The 14933-nt window shown below is 60.2% G+C and overlaps 1 protein-coding gene across 3 annotated transcripts in view; it reads left to right on the plus strand.

The window, feature by feature from the left end:
• Positions 1-3264: 3264 nt before the first annotated feature.
• Positions 3265-14933, plus strand: part of TPPP (tubulin polymerization promoting protein) — a 35541-nt gene continuing 23872 nt past the window's right edge. The window contains exon 1 of one of the 3 annotated variants that reach the window (XM_070587301.1): positions 3265-3330. In XM_070587301.1, the coding sequence (XP_070443402.1) occupies positions 3299-3330 (32 nt within the window). In that variant the 5' untranslated portion in view covers positions 3265-3298. Of the gene's footprint in view, positions 3331-3486; positions 4004-4633; positions 4717-14933 lie in introns of those variants that run through there. The other 2 variants (XM_070587302.1, XM_070587303.1) reach the window with 2 other exon arrangements.

Below are 14933 nucleotides of genomic sequence, written 5' to 3' on the forward strand. Positions count from 1 at the left end.
AAAAGGTAAGCCAAGACAAGGTTACCCCTGATGGCTGCCACGGCCATCAGCCCTGGGGGGAGACCTCAAAGTCCGTCACTGTTGTCAGAGTCGCCGCCTTGTTGCCAGGTCAGCACCACAGGTTTGGCACGGCCAGTGGGAGCCCTGATCCCAGGGGAAGCGCCTGGCCCTCACCCCCAGCCAGCAAGCTGGTGCCTCTCGAGGTTTTCTTAACAGCAAAGTCAATAACAGACCCCAGGTCCTGAAAATCTTATTAGAATGAAAATTAGGGAATCATCTTAAAACCATGAGAAATTTATGTGTTTTTTAAATAGGACTTGTGCCCGGTTTTATGATTTCAAGGATAAACCCATACGTCAAAGGGCAGGCTTCCCAGGGGAGGATCCAGCAGTGGTTAGAAGCTCATGCTGGCTGTGGGCGCGAGCCCTGCCCACACCAGCTATGTGTCCTCCACCAACTACTTCACCTGAGTTCTGGGGGCATCACCTGACAAGTGGGACAGCCGTCAGGGCTGTGCATGCCCACAACCCCACTGGGAGGGCTCCACACTCAGTTCAACGCTATGGTGTCGCCGTGTTGAGGTTCCTAACAACTGTGAACAAGGGGCTCCATGTTTGCACTTTGACTGGCTCCTGCACAGGACAGCCGGCCCTGACCTCGATGCCCACCTCCAGGAGGGACGTGGGGCACAGCACAGCACAGCGTGGGGTCCAAGAACTGCCACTGTGCTTTCAGTCACTGTGCTGGGTCATGGGGAGAGGACATCTCTGTCCCATGAGCCCAAACCAGATGGGTGTCCAGACACTCAGTGCACCACCCTCCCGTAAGGAGGGCCCTCGCTGGGTGCCCACCAACAGTGAGCAGACAGGGCAGTTCCCAGCCCAGCCCAGGCACCCCCACCTAGTCAGCAGCCCTCCGAGGAGGCACAGAGCTGGCCAGAAGGCATCCCTCCTTCCTCTGGGGACAGTGGCTACCTTGGGCGCACAGGGTTATTTTAGCACCATTTGGATCTCGTCTCTGAAGGCTCTGTTGCCCCGCACTGTGGACGTGGATGGGCTGCGGGGGCTCTGTGACTGTGGGTCTCCCCCAACACTGCCCCAGCGCTCAGGACACCAGGTCACCTCCCACGATGGGAAGGCTGCGAGGACGGGGGCGGAAGAGCTGGGGCCTCCCAGGGCGTGTGGTTGAGAATGTACCTTAACCAAGGAGAAAACATACTTCCAGTCTTAAAAATGAGGAACGCTTCCGTGCCCAGTTTGTGGCATTTCATGTAGCTGCAGTCCAGCCCTCTTCCTGCCACAGCTGCCCTCTGCCCCGGTCAGGGTTGTCTTTGAGGCGAGCACCCAGGGTCCAGAGCCTGAGCAGCCAGGCAGGAGTGGGGGTGGGCTGGGCACAGGGACAGCAGCCCAGCTGGGGTCTGTGTGAGCCGGGCCCCCCACGTGTAGGAGCCGCCCTGCCCCTGACGCTCCCCACAAACCTCCCAGGAGGCAGGACGGGGCCCTCAGGGACGCAGAGACGTTTCCTGGTGAGCTGCTGTGGCTGCCAGGAGAGCCAGGAGGAGCAACTGGCCCGGGGTGAGAGCACCCGCAGCCCACGTCCACCCGGAACCTTGGGACGCGACTTCATCCGGGGGAAGGGTCTCTGCAGGTGTCACCAGGGACCTCGACATGTGATTATCCTGGGCTATCAGATGGGCCGAAAGTCCAGCGACAGCGTCCTTGTACGACCAAGAGGAGGCCACATGATGCTGGAGGCAGAGGGTGGAGGGATGCGGCCACAAGCCCAGGGACGCCTGGGGCCACCAGCAGCTGGAGGAGGCAGGGGGGACCCCAGAGCCTTTGGAGGGAGCCCTGCGGACACCGTGACTTGGGTTTCTGGCCCCAGCACTGTGAGAGGGTTCCTGTTGTTGAAGCCGACACCATGGGGTCCTTTGTTCCCGGGGCCCTGGGAAACAAGCACCTCATCCCACAAATGCAGATGATTCCGGCTCTCAGGCAAAGCCTCTGTGTGGCTGCCGTGTGGCTGTGTGGACCTACACCCACTCACTGTGCGTCAAGTTTCAATAACTGGAGGGTGGACGGAGGTTGCTCAGGCTTTGTTGGTGACCAAGAGTCGGGGTACAGCGTGATCCAGAACAAAGGGGTCTGGGCAGTGGCCACAGCCGGAGGAAGGCCCTCGCCTCCTGCCAGGAGATGTGTGAGGCTGCTGTGAGGGGCCCGCCCGGGGCGAGGAGAGCCCACATCTCTGTTTCCAGGATTTTCTACGTGTGGACTGGATGGACTCGGTGCTATGAACAGCACTCCGTGAACTCAGAACAAAATGTCTTCACAGACAACCAGTGACAGTCTTCATGAATAGGGCAGACGGTGACCCACCTCTGCCTCCAAGGGGCCCAGAGCAGAGTGCCAGCACCCGGTCCACAGGGCGGGGCCTCCGCGGTCGTGGCTCCACCTTCTTGTCCTGGCGCCTGCGTGCTGGGTCGCTCAGTGCCTGCGACAGGCCCTCTGTCCCCTCTGCCGCCCCCTGCTTTGGCTTCCCAATGACCCGGCTCCTTGAGCACGGCTGCTTCTGAAGCCTGGCCCTCACCTCCTGCTACAGTGTCACTATTGGCAAAACCACTGTGTTGAAGTCAGGTTTTGAAAGATGGACTAAACGGTCACCTTTAGGCTAACACAATGACGGGAACCTAACAATGAGCCACATTTCTCATTATCACTTGCACTGTTAGTAATAACTTTCAGGCACCCACAGGGGTGCTGGGGCCGTTTGGGACACAGAAGGCGCAGCTCAGCTCCTACCTGACAAAAGAGACGAATGAGTGACCAGAGCGGGCCTCAGGACGACCACAAAGGCCCCCTGTTCTTCCCACTCTGATTTCCTGGGCAGGCCTGGTCTCTGAGTGTGGAACTTTTCAGGAGAACCAAAATTAGACAGAAGCCCATCTCCGGACACTTTGGAGTGGAAGTAGAAGCCAGAGGGTGGAGACCCAGGACCACTGTGGGGACGGGGCGCAGGGAGAAACAGCCACAGCCTGCCTGTGCCGGCTCCCCAGTGTCAGAACCCAAGTCCTCTCACACATGAGCTGGCGGTCTGTGGATGGCCAGCACCCATTGCCCCTTCTCTGGTCCAGCACCCCAACTTCCCCTGCTGCCTCTGCAGGGCTCCCTGACCTGACTGAGATGTGAGGTGAAGCCCGACTCTGTGCTCCCACAGATTGCTGCCGGCACTTCTGATCCAGATGAGATGCTGAGAGCAGGACAGAGCCTGGGGGGCGGGTCCAACCACAGAGCCTGGAAGTATGCTTATGGCGGCGTTTCTGCAGCTGGGAGGGTGAGGACAGAGCCTGGGAGGGGGGGGTCTGTGGCTGGGAGGGTGAGGATAGAGTCTGGTGGGGGGTGGTGTGTGGCTGGGTGGGGGAGGATAGAGCCTGGGGGGGGGGGTCTGTGGCTGGGAGGGTGAGGGCAGAGCCTGGGGGGGTCTGTGGCTGGCAGAGTGAGGACAGAGCCTTGGGGAAGGGGTCTGTGGCTGGGTGGGTGAGGACAGAGCCTTAGGGGTGTCTGTCGGGGGAGAGTGAGGAGAGAGATGGAGTGCTGGGTTCTGCAGCCAGAAGGGGGGGACAGAGGCTGGAGTGGAGGGTCCCTTGGCCAGCCCCAAGAGAACCACAGCAATGAAGCTGGAAGTGACCTAAAGGCCACCGTCTCCCCGGAGGCTGTGCCTCTCAACGCCTGAGGACTCCTGCTCCACGGAGGGACCCTGGAGAATGGAGCGGGAGACCCTGCACCCCAAGTCCCAGCACTCTGCATGCAGTACCTCCAGGTCACCCCCGACCTCAGAACCTCCTGCTGAGTCACCTCCTGAGACGGCCGGGACCCGTCCTGCCTCCAGCACACCCGCTCGCCACCCACCGCAGCGCCGGCCTGGTGGGGACGGGGCAGCAGGTGTCCCCGAGAAAAGAGAAAGGAGGAGAAACTGGAGAGGCGCTCAGGATTGCTGCTTCTCAAAGGTGACCAGGGGCGGCCTCACCGTCCGCAGGAAGAACGAAGGCCTCAAGCGGGAGTTGGGGCCGGGCGGGGACGCAGTCGCTGCTTGTCCCCCGGGGAAGGAGGCCCAGCTGGGCCCGGTGCCCGGTGCCGGCACGGACCCGCCTCCCCGCCTCGGCCGACCCCGGGGCCCGGGCGCCCGCCGCGCGCTCCCGTGCTCCCAGACTCTCGGGCGCGGCCCCATCCCCGCCCGGGCCTGCGCGCCCCCGTGGAGCCCGAGCGTCTTTGCGGAGCTTCCCCCGCCGCCGCCATCGCATCCACCCGCGCCCTGCGGGGACCCTAGGGGACCGCGCCGGCCTTGCGGGGTCCGAGGGCCAGGTGCTGCCGCACAGGCGCCGCCCCCGGCGTTCCCACGCCCCTGCGCACGGGGCCGACAGCCGCGGGGCCTGCGCAGCGCTGGCCTTGTAAGGCAGAGGCGGCGCTCGGACCGGCCTCCGTGCGCCCGGCGCGCCCCCGACGGGAGAGGCCGGGGCGGGGCCGCCAGCGGGCGCGCGGGGCGGGCCGAGGGGGCCGGGGCGGGGCCGGGAGGGCCGGGACGCGGCGGGGGGGAGCGGGGCGGGGCCGGGCTCCGGAGGGCGGGGCCGGGCCGGGGGCGGCGGCGCGAGCGCACCGCTGGGCACCGGGTCGCGCGGCGGAATCGCGGAGGCGCCGCCGCTGCAGTCGCTGCATCTCCGAGGTAAGCGGCCGCAGGGCTCGTCCGGGCGCGGCGCGGAGAGCGCCCCCGCGGCGCAGGGTCCCCAGCCCCCGCTTGCCTGCCACCTGCGCCCGCGGCCAGGGACGCGCGACCCAGCTCCGGGCGCCCGCGAGCCCCTGCCAGGTCCGGGCCCGGCGCGTCCGTGCGCCCCGTGCCCCTGGGCTGCAGGGCGGTCGGCGCTGCGTCGATGCGCCGGTGTGGGGACGCGGGGTCCCTGGCGGGGTGGGGCGGTGCAAAGGACAGGTTTATAATTGGGCCCCAAATGAGGCGCTGTGGCCTTTCTTCGCGTCGGTGCTTAACGCGGCAGAGGACGCCCGGTCCCTCCGGGCGCCGCAACCCGGCCCCCCCCCCCCCCCCCCCCCCCCCCCCCGTCCAGCTACATAAACACTGTTACCGACGTCCGGGCCTGGGGTGGCGGCCGCCAGCGACGCGGTGGGAAATTAGGGCTTAGAAGATTTGATATGAAGCCACTGTTCTACAGCACGAATTTTAGGAGACCCAGGGCCACAGAAAGGGCCCAGAATGCGCGTGATCCTTCGGCAGGGACTTGGGGTCCCCAGCCTTTTAGGTCCGTCATAAACGTCACCATCGTCATCCCAGGTGAGAGTCAGGCCTCCGGTGTGCAAATTCAGGAGCTTCCCTGGAGGGGTCTTACGTTTTCTGGAGGGGTCTTACGTTTTCTTATCGCGTGTGAGCTATAACCCAGACATCAAGATAAAGAGGGTGGCTGCCAGTCTATTTTTTTCCACACACCTCTGAAGAGCAGAGCCCGCCTTCGAAGGAGGATCCAGAGAAACCCTTTATTCTGCGGCTTCAGTTATGTAAAGGGAGGCTTGAAATGAGGTGGGAAGAAAATCTGTTCCTCTGCCTTCCCAGTGGCTGCTGCTTTGATGGACGTTCTGTGTTCGCTGAAGATCAGACACCTTTTAGGATAAGCTGACTGTGCTGTCATCCATCTGTGTGTTTATTGGTTAATTTGCCTGGCATTTATTAGATACTTGCCGGGTCCCTGGGGGACGCTGATAAAAGGACCCTTGCAGCCTGCCTCCCAGACTCTCCAGGGCTGACCTCTCAGGGAGGGCAAGCTGGGGGTGGGGGTGCTCCCTAGAGCCTGGCCAGCCCCTGGCCCCTGACCTGAACTCCCTTTGCACTGGGACCACATCCGGGGATGGAGGGATAGGGCCGAGGAGGAGAGCTGGGAACAGGCAGGAAATGGGAGTTTGAGGGGGGCTGTGAGACAGACAGCTTGCCAGATTCCTTGAACTGGATTCCAAGAATGTGTGTTGGGTACCAGCCCCTGTTCCCATCACAGGGTCGGCATCGCAGGGCTTGGGGATGGGGGTTGTGGAGGTGGTGCTTGTGAACTTCCTGGGACCATCTGCAAAATGCGTGCCATGTGAGGGTGTGTGCCTTCTCCTGGGGAAAGGGTCTGTGGCTCTCAAGGTCCCCAAAGGGACCTGTCGTTCAGAAAGTCACCATAGTTTAAATGCTACATTAAAAAGCCCCTCCCAGCCATCGGACTGCCAGTGCTGGAGATTAGAGGAAGCTGCACTCGCGTATTCCTATCTCCCTGGCGTCTTTTGGCTGATCTTCCTGAATCCTTTGAAGTTGCAATAAATACTGTTTTAACCATATACAGTGCTCATTGTGGGAAATGTGCAAATCACAGGAGAATTTCATAGAGAAAATTAAAATCGTCATCACTGATTGAGGTTTAAGAGAAATCTTTGAGCAGCCAAACTATCCTCAGGGGCAGCGTCCACGTGGTTTTCCCTCCCCGGTGGGCAGTGGGGACACTCCCTGCAGCAGAAGCTGAGAATTAAAAGCTTCCTCGGGGAAAGGCTGTGCTGACTGAGAGCCAGGCCTATTTATAGCTGGTGATGTTGCTGGTGAGGCGGGAGGAGCATGGACGAGAGATGCCATCTGGGGATCTTGGGGCCTTGCTGCTCCTTGAAGTGTCAGGTCTTCCTCGAGCCATGTAGTCAGTGCCTGAGCCCAGCCTGGCGCCATCCAGAAACCGCCCTGGACCCAGGGTGCTGGGCACAGTGCCAAGTCCACCTGAGCCGGCAAACCCTGGACCAGGCAGACTCGGGGAGTAGGCAGGAGAGTCGACACACACCCAGCTCCGACTGCTTAAGCAACAGGTGTTTACTGGAAAGGAAAGAGTGGAGATGCCTGGGTGGGGCCCAGCTGCATTTGGGGCCCAGACGTGGTCTCCGCTCCCCAAGTGGGGTCTCCCCACTGTTCAGCCCCTCCCGGGGAGAACAGCTTCCTCTTTGGATGGGGAGGAAGCCACGGTGTCACCACCCACAGCATCCCAGACCACGGCATGCCTGCTCCACAGCCCCCACCCACCACATCCCGGCTCAGCAGCACCTCTTCAGAGAGGGACACTCCTGTGCAGCGTCTGCCTCTCAGGTCCTGGGCGTGGCTTTGAGTGGCCCTGCTGGGCTCGGGGGGAGGATGCAGGTTCTGTGATCAGCAGCCTCCGGAATTGCACGTGGGGGAAGGGCAGCTCCCCACAGGAACGCGGTATAGTCTCAGATCTCATTTCCTGATGGGAATTAAGGCTGTTTTCAGGTTCCAGGGCTGCCCCTTCACTGCACAGTGGCGTGCAGTGACTTCTCAACTGTGAGTTGTAATTCAGTGTCTAAACCTCCAAATACAGTCCCTTCTTTGGTGAAGAAATGCAAAAATCCTTTCACAGAGCACGAGGAAACCGCGGTGCTCTGACTTGCTCCCCACTCGACGTCTTGTCAGCCCCCATGTGCTGGGAGGCCTGAGCGGCTCTCCTTGGCCCTGGGCGCTCATTCCAGCTTTTTCCTTTTTTAATCGGCTTTGTGAAAGGGAAGGTGGGTCCTGACCACTTCTCAGGCCTAAACGGGGACCACCTGCAGCCCTTTCGCACACCTGCCTTCCTCTCGAGGCCAGCTTCTCCCCGTGTCCCCAGGGTGCCCGAGTCTCTGGTTTGCTTGGCCTGATAAGTGGGGCATCCCATGTGGGCTCAGCGTGGCGCCCCTGCCCTGGGCCACATTTCCCGGGGGCCCATCCTGTAACCCTGTCCCCCGATTTGTTCAACAAACGTCTGTTGAACAGCTGCCAGGTGCCAGGTGAGCCGGTGTGCCCTCCACCCTGGGAAGCTCTGGCTCCAGAGGAAAGGTCACAAAACAGCCAGCATCCTCCAGGTGACCTCGCTCAGGCCTCACACCCACTGCTGTCTCGTCTCCACTTGGGAAGGGACCAGCCAGGCCGGCGGGTTGAGCTCCACGGGGTGGAGGCTGCGGACATGAGTCCGGCCCCAGAGTTGGTCTTCACTCAGATGTCCCTTGTGTCTGCCTCCAGCAAGCTCCCGGCTCTGAGTTGCGAGCTGCCCATGGGAAATGTGTTCCACGCCCTCCTCACCAGTCAAGGTGGACGCGCTGTGCACGCCACTGCCTGCTCGCTGACCCTCAGCCCCACTCTGGCCATCTAAGGCTGTGTCACAGACCACCCCAAAACCTTGGGCTCAAGACAGTGACAGCGCTGGCTTTGCTCACGAATCTGCCACCCCGCAGGGCGTGGCAGGGACAGCCGTCTCTGATGCCCTGGCCCTCGCTGGGCGGGACCCTCCCAGGCTTCTCTGCTCCGTCACGTGCTAGGTTGACGCCCGGCCGGCCCTGCGGAGGCTCCTCTGTCTCTGGTGAGGTCTCTCCAGAAAGCAGGCTTCAGGGAACAGGACCCCTCACGTGTCAGTTCAGGGAGCCCCGGCTACAGGTCCCAGGAGAGAGCCGAGTGAGGGAAGTGTCACCTTGTGAGGTGAGCTCTGCAGTCAGGCGTCCCTCCTGCTGTGTCCGCGGTGGAGGCTGTTGCGCAAGTGCCCCAGGTTCAGAGGAGGGGGCATGTGGGGGCAGCAAGGCAGGGCCGCCGTTGCCCTGAAGTACAGCCTGCCCCTTCTCTGGATGCTTCTGAGGACCCCTCGTGGCAGACTCTGTGCTTTCCTGTGCCCTTGACCTGCACCCTTCGGTGGTCACCAGCGGCCTGCTCAGCAGTGCACCTCAAGTCCTTGAGTCCCGTCCTCTCCTCACACCCCACCCCGCTGGCCAGGCGCCGCCCAGTCCCTCCTGTCCCTGCTCCTCCCCAGGCCTTCTCTCCACAGCCAGCCGCTCTCGTTTCCTGGTGGCTGGGACCACCTCTTCCGGGAGATGCCCCATGGGCCAGCCTCCCCACTGCACCTGGTCCTGGCTGTCGCTGGCCAGGCTGCTCCACTTGGTGTCTGCCTGGTCCGAGGCTGCGTTATCCCTGGTGTCTGGGGGGTCACGGCCCTTGTCAGCACCCTGGCGGTCAGGTAGGTTCCCCTCTGCTGCGGTTGTCTCCACCCTAGCCGTTGTGTCTTCCAGCCGTCCTTGCTTTCTGCTTGAATTGCCGCAGCCGGCCTCCCCCCGCCAGGACCCCCCACCCCTCCCTGCACGTGGCGGAGGGTTCATCCTCGGGAAGCTTTCTCAAAGCAGCCCTACCCCTACTCCAGGCCCTGGGACCTGACCTCGCCCTCCTCCCACGCGCCCGCCGTGGGCACCACGGTGCGTCTGCCGAGTTCTCACGGGTGAGCCGTGGCACATGCTTGTCCTTCTCAAGGTCTGTCTCTCCTCTCTGCACACCTGGTCCCACTTCTCCACAGCCCACCACAGGTGTCTGCTCCCTGTGCCCCGGCGCCTCTGCCTCCTCTGCTCCCTCCTGCCTGCGGCCTGGCCCTGGCGCTCTCAGTGCGCCTGCCGATGCCTGCTGCCTCCGTGTCTGAGTGAAGAGCCAGCTGTGGACAGAGGCCGCGTGGGAGGATGGTGTTTCAGAAAGCTCACCTTGGCCTCATCTCCCACCTGGCAGGCTTGTCCCATCCCAGGCTTTGCTGGAATCCTTGGCCCCCAGAGGTCTCCAAGGCCACTGCTTCTTGTCCCTTTAGACGTCAGCACAGAGGTCGCCTCCCCGTGGGCGGTGCCTGCCCACCTGTCTCAGCCCAGGTGTGCGGCTGCTCTTGTCCCATTCCTGGGGGGACACCTGCTTTTGTTGTGGTCTTACCACCCAAGTGTGCTCCCCAGAACACTGGTTGAGTGCCTCACCTCATGTCTGTGGGATCACAGCGCACGTTCTCTTGTGCCGGCTTGTTCCGTCGCTGCTGTGTCTGCGCCGTCGTCCCTGCTACCTTGAGCAGCCGGTCCGTCCACGTCCACTCCAGAGCCCGCTGCCTTCTCTTTGTCCGCTGTGGGCGTGGGGTCGGTGGGGGTCGGGGTCACTTCTGTGTTTGGCTGTGGTGGGCGGCTGCGTGTCGTCCTGTGATGTCCTTTGGGGCATTGTGGAGGCTTTTCTGTCGGGTCCTTGGTCGTCCACATCTTCAGTCATCCATGACACCCAGCAGTTTTCCAAAGTGGCCGAGACCATTAGTCCCGGCAGCTCTCTGCTCCTGGGGCCTCGGGTAGCGCAGGCCCTCGTTCGGGGTGAGCCTGCTGGAGGGCGTGGGAGGGTCAGCCTCTGGCTTCGATTTGTGCGTCCGATTATGCTCATGGGCCCACACTGCCTGCACGCTCCTGGCGCTCGCATGTGCTGTTCCCGAAGAGCCTCCCGCTCTGTTCTGCAGCCACCTTTCTGGTCTTGGTCGATCTGCGGGTTCCCCACAGACTGGAGAGGGGCCAGTTGGTGTTTTGCGTGACAGGGGTCTCCTCCTACCTCGCAGCTTGCCTTTTCACTCCCTTAATGATATTTTTTGATGGACAGAAGTTCTTAATTTTAATCTGGTGCCATTTTAGAGTCTCTTCCTTTAGGAGGGCGATTTTTGCATCCTGTGTGGAGGCTCTTTCCCTGCTCCAGGGACATCAGATTCTCTGCTGCGTTGTCTTCCTGAGGCTTAGTTATTTTGTCTCTCCTGCTTCGGTCCGCCACATGCCTGGACTGGCAGTGTTGAGTCCGTTTTCTCTTTTTTGAGCACGTTCTCTTCCGCTTTCTTCTGCAGGGCCACCGCTGTTGCACGTGGCATCTGTGTGTGCTGGGGGCTGTGGGGCTGGGCGGCCCGCTGGCTCATCACTCTCCTCACACCGGCACCACACGCCACACCACGTTCATTCCCACGCTTTACGTCATCTCTGCGTCCAGTGGAGCAAATCTGGCTCTTTCCTGATCACTTGGTTATTCTGCGCCCTGTGCTCCTGCACATATGTGTTGTAGCCTCGGCTTGTCTGATACCCAGACATAAAAATTGTTGAGATTTTTCTTGGGATTAAATGAAAACTGTGGATGGATTTAGGGATAACTGACATCTTTGCATATTCGGATTTCAATCCATGTTTATAATATAATTCCTTACACTTTTCCTTTCAGTAATGCTTCATAGTTTTCTGTGTCAGTGGTCTTGACATCTTTTGTTAGATTTATTCCTGGGTAATGGATATTTCTTCATGCTATTTTATTATTTTATTTAAATTAAGCTGATATTTCTTTCCTCCCCAAAGCCCTGGTACGTAGAGGTATATTCTAGATGTAAGTCTTTCCATTTCTTCTATGTGAGCCACTGCCACAGCATGGGTTCTGACAGACGGGTGGTGTGGTTCCACACCCAGGAACCAAACCCGCCACCAAAGCCGACCACGCGGAACTTTAACTGCTGGGCCCTCAGGGCTGGTGCTCTCGGTGACATTTTCAATGGCATATTTCTAAATGCCTCATATTGTTTCTTTTTGCTGCTACATGGAAATAAAATAGATTTTTGTATGTTGACTATGTATCCAGAAAACTTGCTAAATCACTTATTGATTCTAATAATTTTCCTGGTATTTCTTTGGATTTTGTCTATGCACAGAGAAACTGCGAATAATGAGTGTTTCATTTCTTCCTTCCCAGTTTTTGTATCCTCACTTCCTCTTGTCTTACTGCACTGACACTGTGACTAGAGGCCAGGAGGGCAGGCCTGTGTCCTTGTCTTACCCCAGTTTGAAAAGAAAAGTTTTCAATATTTCAGGTGTGGAGATCTTTGTCATTTTTTGTAGGTACCTCTATCGAATTAAGGCATTTCCTTCTTTTTCTAATTTGCTAAAAATTCTTATGCTGAATCCCATCAAATGCTTTGTCTGCATTTGTTAAGATGATGTGATGGTTTTGGTCCTCTATTCTGTTAGTGTGTTGAATTTATTACATTGATTCATTTTCACGTTAAACCAACCTTGCATTCCTGGCATAAACCGGACTCAGTTGTAAAGTATTGACCCTATTTATCTATTACTGGATTCACTTGTTACTATTTTGTTTAGGACTTTTGCATCTGTGTTCAGCCCCACGGCCGCAGCCTGCCTGGGTGGAGCGAACTCCCGTTTCTCTCTAGGCTCAGGACCTGCCCTCGGCTGCTGTTCTTGTCTGTTTGGTCTTGGGCTTCTCCGTGCTGCACTCCATGGCTGCTCCAGCCCAGCCACCTTGCCCTAGGACAGGGCTGTGCAGGCTCATCTGAGACCCAGCCATCCCAACAGTGGAGCGGCCCCAGTCTGGAAGAGGCCATGTGGCATGTGCATGCAGTCCGACCTCTCCCTGAATTAACAGACTTCCTGTCGAGGGTCTTATGTGCTTCACCCTGTACCTTGTATGTGCACCCATTTTTTTCTCTGCCCAGTACTTCCTACTTGAGACCAGAACAGTTGTTTTTGAGGACAGGTGTCCTATGGCAGTCCCCTACTTAGAGCGCTTCCTAGCTTAGGGTCACCTCCAGGGGCCTCCAGAATCCAGCCCTGGCTGGCCCTCTGCCCACTCTTGCCCCCACTGGATGGCTCTCTGTGCCAGCATCAGATGGCTCCCCTCCTCTGGGCCTTTGCATGTGCTGTTCTCTGTGAGGGATGCTTCTCCTCAGGCCTTGCCTGCTGTGTGAGTCCTGGTGCTGCTGTGACAAAGGACCACAGATCGGTGGCTTAACAACAGAAATTTGTCCTCTCCCAATTCTGGGGCCAGCAGTCTGGAGTCAAGGGGTCAGCAGGGCCGTGCTCTCTCTGGAAACTCCAGGGGAGGGTCCTTCCTGCCTCTTCCAGCTCCCGGGGCTCCAGGTGCTCCCCGGCTTGTGGCCGCGTCACTCTGTCTCTCCCTCTCTTATCACATGCACTTGTCTGAGTCCCTCGTCTTCTGTCTCCTACAGAGACACTTGTCGTTGGATTCAGGGCCACCCGGAATCCAGGACGATCACATCCCGAGGTCCTTAGCTTGATCACATCTGCAAACACCCTTTTTCCAAACAAGGTCACATTCATAGGTTCCAAGGGTTAAGACGTTGACGTTCCTTTTCCGGGGCCACCATTCACCCCACTACACTTGCCCTCTGCATAGGGAGCCCGCTTGACCCCATAGGGAACTTGTGGGGGAGGGCGCCTGTGCTGACTGACTGAGGGGGCATCAGCCACCAGAAGGTTCCACCCGTGTCCTCATCGCATCACCGCACGACTCTGGCAGGAGGTGGGTGTCAGACCCCGGCGTGGTGGACGTCCGTCTGTTAGTGGAAGTTTCTCCGTCTGTCTGGGCGGCCGGATCATAAAACGTGGATCCTGGGACCATGTCCCTGCATCTTCATTGCAGTCCACTCTGTGGTGGGACGCATGCGAGTACTCTGTTGGTGGAACGTCCTGTGAGATGTTTTAGAAAAAGCGTTTGGCCCAGACGGTGAGCGGCAGGGATGTGAGTTAATTCTGAGGACCTTGAGGGTCCCTGAGTGGGGCCAGGCCTGTGAGCCGCAGGCAGTGGCCGAGCCTTGCTCCCGCATTTCTGTGGTTGCTCCGGGCCCCCTGACGCCGGTCCACCAGCATCGGTTGGGAGGCTCCTCTGGAACGGGGACGCCATTCTCCTGAAAGGCTCTCCCTTGGCCTCTGACCCTCACAGCTCTCATGCCGTAGATCCATGTGCAAACACACTCCACACGGCTGCTCCTGGCCGGTGGTGTGCTCAGATTTCATGCAGAACCCACTGAGGGAGACCAGCGCCGGCTCGGGGGTCCCAGGAGGCCGAGGGGCCCTGACTGGGCAGGTCCCCAAAATCCCTGGGTTCACAGTGACCCAGAGAAGTGTCTGCTGTTGACGCCAGTTCTTCCAAGGGGCAGGGGAGGGCGACGCTGGGGTCCTCACGGGTGGGTGGGGCTTGAAGATGCCCCCACCCCACTGCATCCCCTGCCCTCCTCGGTTTCCCTTCCTGGGAGGGCTCTGGGCCCACGAAGCCGTCTTCTGGAGAAAGCAAAGCCTGTCCCGGGCCTGCCCTCGGCCTGGCCGCTGCCACCCACTCCCAGCCTGTCCCCCTGTCCCGCAGCAGTTCCCTGGGTCCAGGCTTGGGGGAGGGTCCGTGCTGCGCTCACAGCGGGCGGTGGGGGACAGTCGCCGGGTGTGGGGGGAAGACACAGCTGCCCTCTGCTCCGCCTTCCCTCACATCTGGGAAGAGCTGCGTGGTGCCATCTTAGTCCCCAGGCTGCTCTGCGGGCGGTGACAGCCTGAGACCCTCAGGGACACCAGGCCTCAGGGCCAGAGTCCCAGCCCCTTGCACCTTTCTGGACCAGCGGCCTCAGGCTGCAGGACCAGGACCTGAGCGGCGGCCGAGGGGACAGGTGTGCCGCACGCCACCGGGAGGGCCCAGAGAGGGTGCTTCGTGGAGCCTGCGGGCCCAGAAGAGGCCGCCTGGTGGGGTCCGGCGCTCTCACCGCCTGGAACAGCCCTCAGCCTGGACGAGCAGTCATTCACATCAAGTGAATGTCATTCACATCGAGTGTCAGTCAGGGCAGCTGCCGCGCAGGGGCCGAGTTACAATTAAAAATGTGAACAGTTGCCAAAGGGCTGGGTTGTACTCAAATGGCCTCTGAAATCAAGAGCTGAAGATGCAGAGTAGGGGGAGGGCTGTGCCAGGCCAGCCCTGTGGCCCGGGGGCTCCTGATGGCCTTTGTTCCCTCAGGCGTTTACTCGGGGGTCTCCTCTCGGGCAGCGCCAAGGGCCGGGCTCTCCTAGACCCCACGGTGGGGCCTGCGTCTGTGCTGGGCCTGGGCGGCTGGCGCAGGTGAGAAGGGGGAGGCGAGGCAGGGGACACTGTCCCTGCCCCTGGGCTCTGGGCTGCCAGGGTCTTTTGAATTTACTGTCCACCGCCCGCCCCCAACATCACCTCAGCCACGAGTGTCTCGTGCACCGGAATGGCCTTGGTGGATGTCAAGGTGGGGCTGGCGGAGCTCAGGGCCC

This window comes from Equus przewalskii, chromosome 20 (genome assembly GCF_037783145.1).
Source record: "Equus przewalskii isolate Varuska chromosome 20, EquPr2, whole genome shotgun sequence".
Taxonomy (NCBI): Eukaryota; Metazoa; Chordata; class Mammalia; order Perissodactyla; family Equidae; genus Equus; species Equus przewalskii.